The sequence below is a fragment of the Oryzias latipes genome, chromosome 7, assembly GCF_053564925.1.
Source record: "Oryzias latipes strain Hd-rR chromosome 7, Olatipes_Hd-rR_3.1".
NCBI lineage: Eukaryota > Metazoa > Chordata > Actinopteri > Beloniformes > Adrianichthyidae > Oryzias > Oryzias latipes.
In genome coordinates this window covers 924,859-943,880 of record NC_136243.1, presented here as the reverse complement: position 1 = coordinate 943,880, position 19,022 = coordinate 924,859, and the positions used below count along the sequence as shown (strand labels likewise).

At 44.0% G+C, this 19,022-nt stretch overlaps 1 protein-coding gene across 6 annotated transcripts in view; it reads right to left on the bottom strand.

Moving 5' to 3' along the window:
- Positions 1–13,318: 13,318 nt before the first annotated feature.
- The window catches only part of cxxc1a (CXXC finger protein 1a), a 47,797-nt gene continuing 42,093 nt past the window's right edge, over positions 13,319–19,022 (bottom strand). For all 6 annotated transcript variants that reach the window (XR_013657266.1, XR_013657267.1, XM_023957117.2 and 3 more), the window contains 4 exons: positions 14,502–14,551; positions 14,326–14,422; positions 14,099–14,251; positions 13,319–14,022 (listed from right to left, as the gene is read on the bottom strand). Coding sequence is in view for 4 of the 6 variants with exons in the window: in XM_023957117.2 (XP_023812885.2) it covers positions 13,876–14,022; positions 14,099–14,251; positions 14,326–14,422; positions 14,502–14,551 (447 nt within the window). In the remaining 2 variants the exon portion in view is untranslated. The remainder of the gene's footprint in view (positions 14,023–14,098; positions 14,252–14,325; positions 14,423–14,501; positions 14,552–19,022) is intronic.

Sequence of the window (19,022 nt, the reverse complement as noted above, 5' to 3'; positions counted from 1 at the left end):
CCCCTGGAAGAAGATCCAGCCAGGTTTGCGCATGCGTTTTGTGCTCCGTGCTCACCTCAGCCTGCACCCTTCACCCCGCGCCCCCTCCCTTCTCCTTCTTCACCCCGCGCCCCCTCCCTTCTCCTTCTCACACACATTTGCGTCTACTTCTCAAAGACAGCAGGGAACGCAGCTGCGGGGCGGGGGCGCCGCCAGGTCTCAGGCTGTTACAAACTCTGTGATATAAGTAAACCAATAGTGATGCATAAAGTATTTTACAAGAGCTGAGCCGCTGACGCCGCCCCTCCGTCATTTTTCCGCCCCGGGCGATCGCCCGTATGGCCCGTGCCTAAAACCGCTACTGCCAACACCAAAGATTTTCAAACATGGTTGAAATTAATAAAGTTTGGCCTCGATTCCAAAAGGGGTTTATTCAAAGTCCAAAACAGGCCTGTTGGTGACCTCATCACATATTATCTGCTACATAGGGCAGGAATCAAGCATATTTCTGCAATACAATATACAGTAAACCCTTGTTTTTCGCGGGGGTTACGTTCCAGAAAGAACCCGTGATAGGCAAAATCCGTGAAGTAACCTCTATTTTTTTTTAACAATTATTATACAATTAAATACTCTGTTATACATTGAAAAGAAAGAACAAACCGTTTTACAGGCTCAAGCACTTGTTTCACAAATCAAAGTACTTTAAAAACGTTTTTTTTTTTCAACAAATAACTTCTGTACTGTACTGTCAAATAATAACTTTAATCATCGATGTAAACAGAAGGCTTCAAATCGCGGAGATTAGCCCCGCCCACCGCGACCCGAGAGTAATCGAATTAAACGGGATAAAATTTAAAATGATCATGAAAAAAATACAATGTACAAACGGAAAAATAGTGGCTCAGGTATATTTCAATGCTCTTCAGTCTGAGAAGCTGCAGTGTTTTCTCCTTCTCAAGCCCGCGGTGCAGCTGTGTGTGTTTGTTCGGGAGAAGAACATAGTGATTGACAGTTGGTGTTGCTCTTTTTCTATGGGTTTTAGAGAAACTTGAAATTGCAAGATGATTTTCATGTACGTAATTTGGAAAGCTGATTTACGTACGTGTACATATTAAACTGCAACATTATTGACGCAAAGGTAGAGAAGAAGTGGAGTGACTTTTTTAGCCAATCAGAATGCAGAACACAATCAAGAGCAACACCAACTGTCAATCACTATGTTCTTCTCCCGAACAAACACATGCTGACCTTCCACTACTGCATATGCTGATCTCAATGCATCCTTGTCATGCCTGAAACAACAACCATCTGTGTACAACTCTTCACTCCCTGTGGACTGCACATCTGACCTGATCTTCTCCTGTTTTTGTCCACCTGTTCAGCACACATGTGGTGTTCCTGTACTCATTTGGTCTGTGATGTTGATCCCTTTGTGTGTGGTCAGTATTTTTTTTTTCTTAACTTGTCCTGTCTAACAGCTGGGCAGGCAGATGAGAACTGAGGGCCTCTTGTGTTGGACATATTTTACTTTAACAACAGGGGTTATTAATCTTCAGACAAACCAAAGGTATGTCTGAATAAACCCCTTTTGTAATTGAGGCCAAACTTTATTAATTTAATTTCAATCATGTTTGAAAATCTTTGATGTTGGACCGGACGGAAATGGAAAGAAGGGAAGAAGAGAGAGGGATGTTAGAGGACGGGGGGGGGGGGGGGGGGGGGGGTAAGAGGGTGATAACAGGAGGGGGGGATAAGACCATGAAGCAGCATAAAGCAGGCAGGTTTACTGGTTGTTTATCATTACGGTAAGGTTCAAATGTAGTACAAAAAAGGGGGGGGGGCCTGTCCACACACACACTCAAATGTTATCAACACACCTGCTGGCTGAAAAAATGTCCACATGTCAACATGTAGACAAAACAGATAGTGTTCACACGCATACTTAAGCCTTTAAACCAACTAGTGTGAAATATTTTATTCATTCAGTCATGCAAACTATTAGTGCAAAGGTGAGCTAACACCTGTGCTCAGGTGAGTGTTTATGTTCTTCTAAAATGGATGGTGGAATGTAAAAAGAAGAAGGGAGAGTTGCCAGCCATCCCCACAACAAGACCCCCGCCGCAGCAGCAGCGGCAGCCGGAACCCCCCAACGCCACAAGGCAGCAGGCAGGGAACAACCCCCCCCCCAGGCGACCAAATCTGCCACCCAGGCCAGGGCTAGCAGGACCGCCGCGACGCCCCCAGAGCCAGAGAGCAGGGAGACGCGGAGGGAAAGAGAGCGCCGCCCCAGCCCAACCAGGAGAGCAGCCCCCCCGCCGCGTCAGGAGAGCCCAACGCAGGTCAGTATTTGTAATGGGTGTCCCATGAGGGACAATGGTTCAATGGTTGGAAATCTGCTGGTCCTGATGGAATATCACCACGGTTGCTAAAGGACTGTGCGTCAGAGCTGGCGGTGCCTCTTCAAACCATCTTTAACAGGAGTCTTCAGACAGGATGTGTCCCTGGCTTGTGGAAGACCTCATGCCTTGTCCCAGTGCCCAAGGTGACAAGGCCTGCAGGGATGAAGGACTATAGACCAGTTGCCCTAACATCTGTCATAATGAAGACTTTTGAGAGGCTACTACTCCGGAGGCTCAAACCCCAGGTGGAGGGGGCGCTGGACCCCCTTCAGTTTGCCTATCAGGACAGTATGGGAGTGGAGGATGCAGTCCTTTATATGGTCCATAGGGTGCTCTCCTTTCTGGAAGGGACTGGCAGATATGTGAGGGTGATGTTTTTCGATTTCACAAGTGCCTTTGATACAGTCCAGCCTCAGCTGCTGAAGAGGAAGCTTGAGAGGATGGGAGTTGATCCAGGTTTTGTTCGCTGGATCCACAACTATCTGACTCTTAGGTCACAGTTTGTCCGACTAGGAGACTGTGTATCTGGGACATTGAGGAGCAACACCGGAGCACCACAGGGAACTGTACTATCGCCTTTTCTCTTCACACTCTACACTGCTGACTTTAATTATGCATCTGCAGCTTGTCATGTCCAGAAGTATTCGGACGACACTGCTATTGTGGCGTGTCTAAAGGGAGGGGATGAGAGTGAGTACAGGGAGCTCATCACCAGATTCACCTCCTGGAGCAGGGACAATGGTCTTGTGCTGAACATATCAAAGACCAAGGAGATGATTATTGACTTTAGTAGGAAGTCCTCCCACCAGCCAGTGATCATTGATGGAGGGGGAATCGAGGTGGTTGACTCCTACAAATACTTGGGTGTGCACCTTGACCACAAACTGGACTGGACGGAGCAGGCTCATGCTCTGTATAAGAAAGGGCAGAGTAGGCTGTTCTTCCTGAGAAAGCTGAGGTCCTTTGATGTATGTACTGACATGTTGCTCCTCTTTTATCAGTCGGTTGTGGCGAGTGCTGTCTTCCATGGGGTTGTCTGCTGGGGTGGCAGTATGACCACGAGGGATTGCACTCGATTGGACAAACTGATTAAGAGATGTGCATCTGTGATCGGGAGGAGGGTGGACTCTCTGGGATCTGTGCTGCAGAAGAGAATGAGGGCTTTGACTCAGAGCATCCTGGACAATCCCAGACATCCTTTGCACAACACGATGTCAGGTCAGAGGAGCACACGGAGTAATAGACTCCTTTCACTGCGCTGCAGGACAGAGCGCTTTAAGAACTCATTTGTCCCTACACCTATCAGGCTGTTTAATGAACCTGCCTGATATGAACTGATATTATTTTGTGAACTGTCTTTTTACTGTTGTTTGTTGTGTGTGGTTGTGTGTTTTGCTACCGGACACCTGTATTTCTCCTTTGGGAGATTAATAAAGTTTATATCTATCTATCTATCTATGACTGTGTGTGCTAGAGTGGGTTGGTTACTCCAACTGTATGTTTGGTGCATTTGTGATGTCTTGTCCATGTTATCTAACATAACACTTAGGTACATAAGTATTACTCATCCTCCCCCTTTTCTCTGGAACAGAACACTGTTTGCAAGATCTTCTGTTCCAGAAACACCAAGAAAGAACGGGCAATCTAGTGTGGCCAGCTCAGAGGCTGCAGCCAGGGCCTATTTTAGTTCAATGAAAGCAGTTTCAGCCTCTGCAGTCTAGTGCAGGTCTGCTTTAAGGTTTATCCTATTTGCTGTCTGACCATGCCAAGGAGTGGTTGGGTCAGTCCTGTGTAATTGGGGACGTAATGTCTGCTGCAGCCAGTCAGACCTAAAAATGACAACATGTCTTTGACCTTCATGTGTTTAGGATGAGACAACACAGCTGATCTGTAGGCCGGGGACATGCCAGTCCCTGACTGGGAAATAATGTCCTAAGAAATCTACTTGTCTGTGGCACACCCGCAATGTGCGAACTTTACACCCTGTGGTCGCTATATGGCTAAGAAATACACCTGTGGCGTCTAAACATGCATCAACTGTTATCAGAACTTCATCCACATACTGGATGAGAGCGGCGTTGCCTGGCAAGGGACAGTCAGAAAACACCTCCTTTAATCCCTGATTGAAAATTCCTGGAGAGAGTGCTAAACCCCTGTTGAAAACGCGTGTAACGCATGTACCGGGTTTCATACGTAAATGAGAAGATGTCTCTACACTCAGGATGTAGAAGCAGACAAAAAAATAAAAAAGCATTAGCGAGATCAATGCGTGTAGACCAGGAGTGCGAGTTGTCCAGTTCGGCCGGGGCTACGTATGGATTAGGATCAGAAACGGTTCAAGCGCTCAAAATATAATTTACAGCATGCAAATCGGTTTGTATTTTACCGATCCAACATCTGTGGTGCCGTGAGCCCACAGATGAGGTGGCATTTAGACAATTAAGGCCTTTGCCAGGGGATGGTCAGTCCGTTCCTGACCATGATGGCGAAGTACCTGAATGTGTTCTAGGGTGACTGTGTTCTCCCTTGCAACCGTGGTGAAATAATTTTCCGCTATGGGACAAAACCAGACTTGGGACATCTGAGTGGGTGTCCAATCCGTTTTAGCCAAGGCACATTTTAACACTCCGCCCAATTCTTTAGTCTGATGTTTGGGATGCAACGCAAGCGAAACATGGGGTAATCTATCAGCTGACATCAGAAACCACGCCAAACTTACCTGCTCCACGTCTTGCATTTCCAGGATTCTATAACAACAAATGATGATGAACGTTGTATACTAACATGGTGATATATGGCATAAAATACAATAAAACATATATGCAGGCATGTTTATTTTCTCAAAGAAGAAGAAATTAAAATAACATTACATGTTCTGTCATGGTTTTCCCAACAAAGTCACGGCCGCGGATAAAAAGAGACTGCAGAGAGTCATAGAGATGGCTCAGGAAATCATTGGGTGCCCTCTCCCCACCCTGACGGACATCTGCTCCACGCGCTGCATCACTAGGGCTCATAACATCATCAAGGACAGTTCACACCCCGGCTCAGACCTGTTCAACCTGATGCCCTCTGGGAGGCGCTACAGAGGGATCAGAATCAAAATGAACGGACTAAAAAACAGCTTCTTTCCAAAGGCAATAACAATCCTCAATTCCCAAATGCACAGATAAAATCCATATTCCTGTTTACTTCTCTGTCCACAGTGTCAACACTCTACCTCTTTACCACCTCTGGCACTTTTGACATGTTTACACACAGTTTTCATACGCAATTTTGAACAATTATTTCGGCACTCTTCATTACAGTTTACAGTTTATATTTTCACACTTGTATATACTGTTTGTTTATTTGATTTTATTGTATTACAATGTTTTTTTATTATATTTTCCTTCCTTGCTGTTCTTGCACTGATGGCGATGCTTAAATCTCATTGTACTATGCACAATGACAATAAAGCAAATCTAATCTAATCTGTTGTCCCATGAATGCAGTCCACCAAGGAGGTCACCACAGTATTTTTGGCCAAAAATGCATCTTCAAAAAAAGCACTGGGCCTAAAAGAACAGAAAAGTTTACATAAGAAAAACATTAGACCATCTAAAATGTAGGTGGAAAAGAATTTTACACACCCCAGTTGGCTCTCAAAACAGTAAAGTTTGCAATTTCCATCCACTGCTACAGCCAATATGAAGGGAGGGAGAACATGCAGGACACTGAAACAGATGAACCTGACAGCCTCTCTGACAAGGCAGAACACAGGACTGGACTCAGATGCAGAGTTTTAGATTGTTTTAATTTCTTAGACTTGATAATCTTGGCTTGGCTTTGTCAAGGAGGAAACAAGACAATCAGGCACAGGACACAGGGAAACTCTGGCTATAAATACACGAGGAGGGGAAGCACAGGTGGAAACGATCAGGGTTGATGAGGCAGGCTCAGCTGTGGGGAAACAGACAAGGGCAGGGAGAGGAAGGACTGAAACGAGAGGCCAAAGGGCGCGCCAAACCGAAGTTGTGAAAATTATTCATAGTCCTTATTGTTTAATTTCACAGCTGTTTGTGCACATATATATTTACCTGATATGATCATTAACAGAAGCACATCGTCACTGATCGGGTGCCCCCACCGCAGCCGCTCCTCCCTCCCTCGGGTCTTGTAAAGAGAGCGCAGTGGAACGTGCTGGAGCGTGCTCTCTCGGAGACGCACGCGTCTGATTGTTTCTGTTTGAATTGTGCGATCATCTGATGACAGTGCGCTTTAAATAAGAAGGCAAAAGAAAAAACAATCTGGGGCTTAAAACAGAAAACACAAAAGGGACAAAGATGTGGTGTCAATGAAGAAAAGCTTCTCTAAATGCTTGAGAGACAGCAGATATGTTAGCAGTGTTAAAAAAGGCTTGACAACATTCAGGCTAAAGCTACTATAGTAAAATGGTCACAAGTGTCTTGCAGCTGTACTTAGCAGGATTTACAGTATCACTGATCATGGAGAGAAAATAAAGGAGCTTGTTTGTACTGATTTTGTTTCAGATGGACATAAATAATTTCTTTAACTAGATGTACCAAAAGACTGAAATTTTTTTATCCTTTGACTGTAAGAAAACTAAACAATGATAAAAGCTGCTCCTATGGGCAGAAAGGAGAAGTATGTGATGGTGGGTTAGATGGTGTTTTGTTTCTTTTTATGTTAAAAGTTTGAAAAAAAACTTTTTTTTTGAATGCCTATTTAGTTTACAGCCTGTTGCTTTTAATATCACTTGGGCTAAAAGACATTTTGGATTTTAGTTGAACATTTGGAGATCTTTGACAACAGTAAAGAAATCGATTCTATTCTATCTATCATGGTGCCTCTGTCAGCTTTCCTCCCCCTCCCCTCTCTGCTTGGCTCCTGATGATTCCCAGCTGTTTCCACTCACCTCATCACTGACCAGACCTACTTAAGGAGATCCAGAACCAGCATTCATCACCAGTTCGTTGCCCCTGATGGTGCATAACCTGGTCTCTCGTCTAGTTTAGTACAAGTGTTCATGTTCACGTCTAACTTTTGTATTGCCTCGCCTTCAGGACATTCTGACCATGAGTGGACACCTGAGTCACCGGATTACCTGAGCCACAGAACCTCTCGGAACACCAAGAACCTCCAGCCTCGCCACGAGCCATAACTACCTCAAAGCTACTTCCAACAACTTCACCCGCTGCTCTCCAGCCATATCAAGATCTCAAGCAACCCCGAATATCATTAAAACTTGACTTACCAACTTGCTCACCTTGTGTTTTCGTTCCGGGTTCCAGCGCCTGGGTCTGCCTCGCCTAGCTTGCCATGCACTATCCTACCACTGAGTGATATCCAATAAAAATATAATTTCAAATTAAAAATGTTTCAATTCTTACAAATAGTTTAGTCACTCTATTCTTCCTAACACAAAGTTAATATCAAACAGCTGTGAGGATGGAGAGAAAGACAAGAAGATAAAAAGAATCAGGACAGATGGAGGAAAGAAACAGGCTGGTCTGATGGTGGACGTTCAGGGCAAAGCCAGATCATTCCAGGTCAGTCATTTTTAAATAGTATCCTTAATTTAAAAAAAAAACATGCATTAGCAAGAAGTTTAATTTATTTAAAACATGAAATAATTGTTGCTTGGCCTTATTATGATTTAGTGGAAAAGAACACAGAAAAGAGGTGAAGGAGACAGACATGAGATTGGAGATGGATCTGATAGAAAAGAGAGCAGAGATGACTTCAGATAGGATTAATTACATTATTAGAGTCCCAAAAACCTAGATGCTCATTCTGGTTTAAACTTCTGCTGACCACCTGTTCACTTATTTTAGGAAAACAAGTGCAGACATACATGAAAAGTCATTCCCAACAGAAAAGAATGAGGAGAAAGGTTGAGATGACGATGATGATAGAGAGAAAGAGAGACGATCAGCTGATGATGAAGAGAGAGAAGAACAGAGAGGTACAGAGGGGGGGGGGGGGGGGGGGGGGGGGGGGCTGGGGCAAAGCATTACTCAGAAGATCCTTCTGAATGGCCTTCAACACACAAATTTGGGGAATCATTGAGGTAATACACAATTGAAAATAGCTCACAAAAATGTTCTGCTGGGTCATATCAAATCAGATAAAAAGTAATGAGATTTATACATTGAACCCTTGTTCTATCCTATGCACTTTAACGTTGGGAGTTGGGTCATCTAGACCCACTAGACAGTGCTCTGAAGCTTTTTTCTTCAATGATTTGTGATCTTCACTGGTGTCCATGGATTACATGAAATCTTTCCACCTTTATCCACCTTTGTCATGGTAGGAAGAACACGTCAATGTAAGGGGGGGTCATCTAAGATAGCACAAGGGTTACACAATAAAGGTGTTGTGTGGGTGTTTAGATGGATGGGACGTTTTATTATGTGCATGTGCTCGACTTTTGATGGACCACAAGGGGGTGTGCATTCAGGCTCTGACTGAGGGTGCAGTGCAAACAAAGTGCTCGTCTGCCGGCCTCTGACTTTGTGGAGACGGACAAACGAAAATCTCAAGCGTTGAGGATCCGGAGTGATTGGTTTTGCCGGATGGATTGCTGCTAAGACAGAGTTAGATCCAGCTGTCGCCTCAGGGAAAGTTTGTCTATCAGTGTTGTGTAAAGTTTTACAGTGTGTGGCATACGCTTACAATCAGGAGACACAGATAGAGGCACAGGGGGGGCACACTTTTTACGTGGCCGCATACCCCTATGAAATTAAGTAGTTGCATCCCTGTGTGTGGATGGTGTCAAACCTATGAGTTGAAGCAGCAGCAAGTAAAACCTCTTACGGGGCTACATTAGGTAGACAAAGAAATGTGGCACAAAAATAAAGTCCCAAAAAGTCTACAATACATGTTAAAATGTAAGAAAAGGCATGATGTGAAAGGACAGCTGAACATAGAAGAATGGAAAGGAGCCGCTGATGGCTCCATCTGACAAACAGCATAAACTTTATATCCCAAAAACCTTTTGATTAACTGTTTTGACATTTCAGCACAGTACCACTGAGATAATGCAGCTGCACGTGCCCAAGTGAAGCTCTGCTGTCGCAGTAGGCGCATAGACAGTGTGTGCGTGTGTGACCATGAAAAGAGGAAAAAGTGACAGTAATTGTATATTCAATAATTAATTTCAACTTTAACTGCACCTTAGACATTCAGGGCCCCTTGGTGGGGAGGGTGATGGGACATCACTGTGAGTAATCAGGAGATGTCTCCTCAGTGCCCTACCCGCCAATTTTAACTGCACCCCCTTTGTACACACACCCTTCCCCCCTCAAAATATACATTCCAACATAAACACACACACATGCACACACACACCCTCACTTACATACACGCACACAGTCATTTCACAAGGAAGGTGGGACCTTGGACCATCTGTCCCTTACCCCATCCCTGGTGGGGCGTGCGGGGCCCTTGGCAATGGCGGCCGTGTCCCCTGGGTGCAGGTTTCCTGGGCCCGGCGGTGCTCTCCCCACGCAGGGAGAGGGATCCCTGAGCTTTCTGGCAAGCCCAGAAGCCGGGGATCACATCACACCTGAGCCGGGGGTGTCTGTGTCCCTGTGGGGTGGGTTCTGGTCCTTGCCGCCGAGTGCTGGGCCTCGCCAATTTCCATCTGTGGCCGAGCCTGGTCGGGCCATGTCTACAACAACCCTTGTGGGCCCCCTTCTCCATGGGGTGCCCCCCTCCTGGGCGGGGGCAGCTGGCCCCTGTCTTGCACCTTTCTGGACCATGTGTGGGCCTGGTGGGTGGCTGCCTGGAGCGCGGAGCGGGTCTCCCTTGGTGGGTCCTGGCTCGTACCTGGGGTTGGGGCGGGGGGATGCCCGGATCCCCCTGGGTGATGATGGGTTGCTCGCCCCACCCGAGAGGGGTGCCCACAGCCCTGGCCTGGGTGGCGGGTGTGATCGCCCGGGGGGCGGTTGTTCTCTGCCTGCTGCCGAGTGGCGTTGGGGGCTGCTGCGGCGGGGGGCTGGGTGTGGCTGGTTGCTCCCCCTCCTTCTTTTTTGACATTCCAAGAGTTTACGTGAATGAATGAAATATCTCACACTAGTTGGCTTGAAGGCATGAGTATGCATGTGTGAACAATATCTGTATTGTGTACATGTTGACATGTGGACATTTTTGCAGCTAACAGGTGTGTTTATAACATTTGAGTGTGTGTGGACAGGCCCTTTGAGATTCGTATTCTATCTGTACCTTACCATAATGATAAACATCCAGTAACTTGTTGCTTTATGCTGCTTCATGGTTTTACCCCCCTCCCCCCTCCTATGATCACCCTCCTATCCCCCCCTTTCTAACATCCCTCTCTCTTCTTCCCTTCTTTCCTTTTCCGTCCGGTCCAACACAAAAGATTTTCAAAAACAATTAAAATGAATAAAGTTTTGCCCCAATTACAAAAGGGGTTTATTCAGATATACCTCTGGTTTGTCAGAAGATTCATAGGGACACTCTACCCACCGAGAGATGGCAAACTACCTTTCTTCGGTTAAGAACCATGGCCTCAGATTTAGCGGTGCTGACCCTCATCCCAGCCGCTTCACACTCTACCACAAACCACCCCAATGCATGCTGGAGGTCCCGGCTTAATGAAGCCAACAGGACAACATCATCTGCATAGAGCAGAGAAGAAATCCCGTGGTCCCCAAACCAGACCCCCTCCACCTGTGCCCTAGAAATTCTGTCCATAAAAACTATGAGCAGAACTATGATAAAAAGCATCCCTGCCAGAGTCCAACACATGCACCGGGAACAGGTTTGACTTACTGCCGGCTATGCAAACCAGCTCTTGCTCCGGTCATGCAGAGACCGGACAGCCCTAAGTAAGGCTCCCCGGACCCCATAATCCCACAGCACCCTCCAAAGGATACGGGGGACGTGGTCAAACACCTTCTCCAAATCCACAAAACACATATAGACTGGATGAGCGAACTCCCGCAATCCCTCCAGCACCCTAGATAGGGTATAGAGCTGGTCCACTGTTCCACAACCAGGACGGAAACCTAAATGTTGTTCTTGGATCTGAGGTTCGACTATTGGACGGAATCTCTTTTCCAGTACTCTGGTATAGACTTTCCCAGGGAGGCTGAGGAATGTGATTCCACGGTAGTTGGAACACAACTAGATCGAAAACAGTTTGTCCAAAATGTTATCAATGTACTGTGAAAAGTACAGGATTGGACACCAGTATTCACAAACTTTGGGGTCATCTTGATAGGCAGGGCGCCCTGGTAGCACAGGTGTAAACGTGTTATGATGGTTGTTTAAAAAACACAAACAAATCGAGTTAATTATAAAAACAAGTTATTTTTTCCTGAACCTCATCCTTTTCATCATCCGAAAGCTCCAAATCTGAATCTTCTCCGACTATCTGGTACAGAATCCTCTATGCTTCACTTTTTTCTCCAAAAATCATGTGCAGTCATTAAATACATTAAAATGGTCCCGGTGTGCATTTTGATTTATATTTTCATATTTCAGATGTTTTTATATTTTAATTTTTCTATTTATTACTTCTCCTCTTTAAGCGTTTTTTTTAATCATTTCTCTTGTATCTGTGTTTATTTCCGTGTACCATATTTTCACGAGCATAAGGCGCACTTAGAGGTGTTACATTTTCTCCAAACTGTAGGGGGCTCCCTATGAGGCGGTACGCCTAATGTGTTGTTGTGGTACGTAGAAGAAAAAGGAATGAGAACGGGGAGGGTGTGAACAACATTGTTTACAACATCTCTGAAGCACAGTTTAAACTACAAGCTATCAGCTACACAGAGGAAAATAGGAGCAGTTCTCAGAGAATTCAAGATGAATGAATCCATAGTTCACAAGTGGAGGAAGCTGGAAAACAAACTCGGAGAAGTCAAGATGACGCAGCTGAGTTTCTGCGGAAAAAAGGCGACTCGAATGATGGATTAACGATCAGCCATCAGGTTGGAAAAGCTTCTCTGCAGTCACCTTTCGAGTGAGGGCTGTAACGCTTACAGATGAAACTTTTGTTTTGGTTTTATGAAATGCCGTCATCTTTTCATCTGGGCAAGGGTTACGGTGGTGCAGCATCTTCCAGCGAAAAACTGGAAAAGTTGTTCATCTTCTGCTCATACTGCAGTAAAAAGATCGCCGACAAACACATCCATCCCAGCCACATCACCAACATGGACAAGGCGCAGCTGACATTCGAGGTTGGTCCTGAATGGTGTTTGTGCAGGAACTCAGTTATGGAGAAATATAAATAAAAAAAGGACGGAGAACTGGAGGCTCTGATACGGAGCCCTCCAGGGGCCAATGGTTAAAAAAAGTTCTTCTATGGTGTGACGTAATCATTAGTCTCAGGCCACAGTGGCCTAATGATGACGTCACAACATAGAAAAATAACTTGGAGGACCACTTGTAAACAAAGCCCCGATATAGAGCAAGATGATCTTCTAAACAGGCTTTGATTATTGTTATAATTATTACTATGTGCCTGTTTGCTTATCGTTTTTTAAAATCTGTGCAGCCAGTGCTTCATACTTGGCCGAACTGACCCAAAAGAAGGGTTAGGATTAGGTAATACGTGCGAACAACATTTAGCGGTGGAAGAATTTACACTGGATTAACATCAGGCTGCATTTTGTCTGGACCTCTCAGCCCTTAAATAAACATTTATTTTCTTTTGTTTATGGATCTACATAATTGATTGGAGTCTTCCACACAGAAGGAACCGGATTAATTTCAGTCAATCAACCAGTCAATATGCAGAAAAAGAGTTCTTCACTTCACTTTGCGGTCTGACCCCTTGGAGACTGTACGAATAGCTGGAGCCATCAAACCCTCTGCATCTTACCTGGTGGTTCTGACAGAACAAGGCCTCCCATTGGCAGCATCAGCAGTCACAGTTTTAATAGAACTTCTGTTTGAACAGCAGATATGGTAACACGAACTCAGGGATTTATTTGGAAACAGAAACTGACAAGATCTTAAAACAGGTTTGCAACATCTTAGAATATTTAATTTTGTTAACAGCGTAGTGACAACCCTGTGTCACTGTTGTTGATCAGCCAATTACCCAGGTCCAATGACAAGTCCAGTCAAAGGTGCTGCCCAGTTTGGGTGCCTTGTCTTTTCGGTGTCGCAACACTTATTCTGAAAGAACACAGGATGCGATTTTTCTGCATGCTGGGGTAATCCTTATATTTAGATCTAAGACCAAAATCTAATTCCCATATTTTAATTCAGAACAAATTGAGCTCTGAAGCTAAGTCACAACAAAACCATCACAAATAAAGATCTACACCCAGATTGAGACACAAGTGTAGATTTAGATCCTGTTCCAGACCTAGCATTTTTCCAAAATTTTATTGGAGATGGTGAAAGAAACTCCTTGTTAACTTGGTTAACTAAAACTAATTTAATTACAGTCTTACTACAACTACTACATGCCGGAGGCTTGAAGAAGGTTGGTGCATCTTTGGGACTTGCTCATCTACCGGTCTTTGCCCGAGCGCAGGTTGGTAGTAATCGGGTCGTGCTGGATGGTCTGGTGAAGCATCAAAGCCAACAAACCTGCTCGATTGGTCATGGCTGTCCTCAGATTTCTCTCCTGCTCAAAGAGCTCATCCAGCTTATACCACTGACAGAAAGACAGACAGACAGTTAGGCTTGTGTTCTACAGCTGCTCTGAAGGATGCAGACTCAGACTCAGTTACCACTCTGACTCTCTCAAGGTCCACTTCAGCCCGCCGCAGTTTCTCCCAGCAGTAATGCTTGTTGCACTTCCTTTTAGAAACCCGGCAGAACTCTCCAGTGGGCTCAAACACGTCTTTGACCAAAGGAAAGCCACATACTTCATCTAATTGGATCTGGTGGACAGTAAACTGTGACTCCAGAGGTTTTCACTTAAATCAGGGGTGAAATTACCTAATAGAGGACCTACCTTTGGATCTCTGGAATGTTCTGGACAAAGGACCTGCAGCCGTTTACAATACGTTTTACTTTGAGGGTTGTAGACATCACAAAACAACCTGGTGGCACTAAGACAGAGATGCAGAATTTAAAAACCAGCATAAATCACAAAGAATGGAGACTTGAAAGACTAAAGTACAGTCTTACCCCTCAATGCGGGTAGGATACATGGAACCAAAGGAAGTCTGGCTCTCGAACTGTCGGGCACAGATGCACGTGTGATCAGTGTCATTATTCTTTTTTTTAACTTTAATTTTTATTATGGTTTCCATTCATTATAATGTACTTACATAGAGCAAAACAAACAAAAAAACAAAAATACACAGTTACAGTGCTGTTTTTTGTTTCATACAAAGCTTTAGATGTACAAATATTCTTAGTAGGTTTCAATATTTGGCACAAAGTTTCCCAATTTTTTGTTGATAGTGTTTCTTTTTTATTTTAAATGAAATGTCAATTATTCCATATTTTGAGTAAATGGTCCTTAGTGATCTCCACCCATTCATCCTTTCCAAGATGGTCCACTTTGTGCTATTTCTTCGTCACAGTCTTTTTGGTTGCCAAAAGTAAAATCCTTGATTTTCAGGTGAGCATTGCAACACATGGAGAAGACAGCTCCCACAAACCAGCTCCAAAAAAAGAGTAAACCTCGCCGAAAACTCGAGGAGCACAACAGAATAAGACGTAGAAAGCAAGAATATGAGCGGGGGTCTTTCAAAAAAGAAAAAGAACCCAATCTCACAGTAGAGAGGGGAAAAGGACAACGAGAAGGAGGTCATGCTAGAACCCGAAGCTAACATGGCTAACTTAGAGTAGCCTAGATGTCATCAGCAAACAAATCCAGAGTTTGCATAACAAAATGAAGGCTGACTTGAAAACATTTAAAGATGACATCATGGCTCAAATGAGTGACAAGTTATCTGAATTCAGGGAGGATATCTATCCGAATTTTTACATGATACAAACAGAGAAGGGAGAGCCGCTGCAGTGCAGCGCGGAAGAGATGGAAGTGCGGAGCCATGAAGCGAATAGTGTGCTGTGTGATATAATGAAAGATCGGAAAAAGATGGAGAAAAAGTTGGATGACCTGAAACAGAGGTCAAGACGGAGTAACCTGCAAATCTAAGGTATCTAAGAGGAAGCAGAGGCAAGGGACGGATGCTTTTATTGACAAATGGCTTAAAGAGGAGTTTTCATCTTCAGATTCAGAGAGCCCATCGAGCCTTAGCACCAAAGTTAAAGGCAAGTCATCCTCCATGGTCTATTGTACTATGCTTTCAACAATTCACCGTAAAAGATATGATACTTCACAAAGCGTGGGACAAAAAGGTTGTCATGAATGGAGAAAAAAAGGATATTTTTTGACCATGACTACGTGGAGAGGATTTTTTATACAACGGAAAGCATACATAAACATCAAAAAGGTGTTAAAGAGAGAAGGAATCTTCTCCCAAACTCCCTTCAATAAAATGCGCGTGCACTGGCCAGCCGGAGTTGTAACATATGTGGATGCCGACCACGCAACCGAGAACCTGAGGAAGAGAGGATATGAGGTGGAAGACCCAGTGGGTCACTACAAGGAGTTTGCTCAGGCAGAGAAACTACTGTCAACTTTATTCACGATGTGGAAACCGAGCAGGAAAGACAGACCAGGGCAAGCGGCCAGACAAGCACAAAAGAGGAGTAAGAAACAAACTTAAGCGAATAATTATAGTAGTCATCCTAATTAGAATCAGACTTGTTAATGTCCTCTGCCTTGATGGGTATCAAACTCGGGAAATGTTGGATATCAGTCTATTTAGACTAAATAGGTTTAGATTAAAATAAATAAATAAATTAAAGCCGCAAGCGGCGTTGTATGGCCCGCAGACGCAACCCGCCTTCCACGCCCAACTCTACGCAACACCGCCGCCCTCTCCGCCCTCATCGCCCAAAAACTAAAAGCTAGTCAAGGCTGGATTTGCTAATTATGCTAACTATGGTAGCTATGCTAGTGTGGCTAAAAGTGCTAGCATTGCGATCAGCATCTTGAACTAACTCAGAAAAAAACATAATTTAAAATGCTAATTAAGCTAACTATGCTAATTATGCTAACATAGCTGAAAGTGCTAGCATAGCGATCAGCATCATCAACTGACTCAGAAAAACACATTACCTAAAATGGTATATATGCTAACTATGCTAGCTACGCTAATGTGGCTAAAAGTGCTAGCATAGCGATCAGCATCATCAACTGACTCAGAAAAACACATTACCTAAAATGCTAATTATGGTAACTATGCTAGTTATGCTAACATAGCTAAAAGTGCTAGCATAGCGATCAGCATCATCAACTGACTCAGAAAAACACATTCCTCCATTGGTGAGAGCTATATGTCATAAGTTGATAAAAAACCCACTTTTTCCAAAATGGCGGCTTTTCTGTTGATTTTATCTCCATAGCAACCATTTTATGTTTTGGTCCCCTCGGGAGGACGAACAGATTGACGTCAGTTTCGGACAAATCGGTAAAAGTAAACTTTTTGTTGTCCTTAGCAACAGTGGTTTTATGCTAACCACGCCCACATTCCTTATATGACCATATCCAGTGTTTTTCAATGTATTCAGTTTCAGGCATTAATGCATGCATTAAATCTTCATTGTATTGTATTGAAATGCATGGGAGTTATAACACTGCGCCACTTTGCTAGCTTGCCACGCGCACTCCATTCAAAATCTACAACTTCTAATTCCAACATTTTTTCCACAGTAGCTTGCCATTGATGCCCAAAAAGTTTCGAGACGATCGATGAAAATTCCAACGACAAGTTTACGTTTGAATCTGGTGGTAAAGGTGTTTTTTATAGAAAATTCAAGATGGCCGCCTTTTCCCGAGGTCAAAGGTCGACGAAACTCCAGAGGCTATTGTAGACTTATGCTATGGACATGCGCGTCAAATTTCGTGTTAAATCGCTCGAAAAAAAGTTTATTTTTCCATATTGTGTAAAACGCGAAAAACTCAAAATGGCAGATTTTGGCACAAAATGGCCGCCAAACCGTAGGTCGTGTCGCCATCACGTAATGATTTCAAAACTTTGTTTGGATATACCCTACAAAGTTATTTGGGTTTCGTTAGCCGATTCTTAAAAATAAAATCCGAAAAAATTTTTTTTTGCCGAGTCAGCACTTTTTTTTGCGACCGTTTTTTGTTTACCACGGCCACATTCCTTTACCGATTTTGTCGTATGTGACATCGTTTTGTTCAGTGTGGGCCAGGGTATCGCATATTTCAGTTTCAGGCTATTCCGATAAAATATGTGCGAGCTAGCTAAAATGGCGACGGTTGCGAATTCGCCACGCGCACGCGTTTCAAATTCTACAACTTCTAATTCCAACATTTTGTCCACAGTAGCTTGCCATTGATGCCCGAGAAGTTTCAAAAAGATTAATAAAAATCCCTAGGACGAGTTTTCGTTTGTATCCGTTACTAAAAGTGCTTTATTATGAAAATTCAAGATGGCCGCCCCTTGCCAAGGTCAAAGGTCAACAAAACTTCTTTGGTTATTGTAGAATCGTGTTTGTGGCATGTGTATGCAATTTCGTGAAAATTGCTCATACAAAAGTGTCGTTTTCCAATATTGTGAAAAAACACGAAAATCGCCATTTCTCTGAGTTCGCCACAGAATGGCCGCCAAGCCGTAGGTCGTGTGGCCATCCCATAATGATTTCATAACTTCTTTGGGATATCTCCAACACGCGTGTTTTGGTTTCGTAACTGTATTTCGAAATATTTTTTTTTGGCCCCATAAGCGATTTTCGGCCCATTCATTTTTTTGACGGGAACGCTCGCCGTGATGTCATCATTGTGGGGGGGGTGATGTTCTCTTTGCCGAAAATTCATTTTCAATTTATCCTAGGTGTGTGCCATTTTTGGTGAGTTTTCGGCTATGTGGCGGGGGTCAAATTTGAGCTCAAAGTGGAAGAAAGAAAGTAGAAGAAAAATAGTGAAACAAAGCAGAAACAATATAGAAGTTTTTGCAGTCAGGTGGCCTATGTATTTCAATGCGGCCTGTCTTTTACTATAGGCTGGGCATGTCTTTTTGGCTTTAAACCCATCTTTTGAGGGCTTTTTTGGGTTTTTGTCGTCATTTTTGCGACTACAATTTTAACGTTTGTGCGGTGGTGTTGTGCGTGTGTGTGTGTATTTTTGTTGCGTTACACAATTGTCGTGTCGTTTTGTGCTTTGGGCGACTTTTGACCCCATTTTTTGGCGTTCTGACGCGTTTTTTTGACGTTTTGGACCTTTTTGAGTGTTCGACCCTCGTAGCAGTTACAATATGGTCCTTGCAGTCTATGACTGCTGCGGGCCATAATAAATAAGTTTAGATGCCGAATAGGCATTCGATAGAGTCAATTGGGCAATCTCACCTTCCCTTTCTGATGCCCAATGAACAATGGTGGTCAAGGCCTTCAATTCCTGTTTAAGAGTGTTAGGTATAGGAAGTGTAAAAGATTTGGATTTGTTTGCTACAGTCGAACTTGGAGACCAGTTAGTTGTTCCTCAGAGTTGAGGCCTACAATCCTCAAACTAAGTCATTCAATTCTCTGGGCAAGGCACTTACGACAAATGAAAATGTTCTCACGTACAGTTCCATGTTTTTACTGGCCAAATCAGTATGCAGATACAGT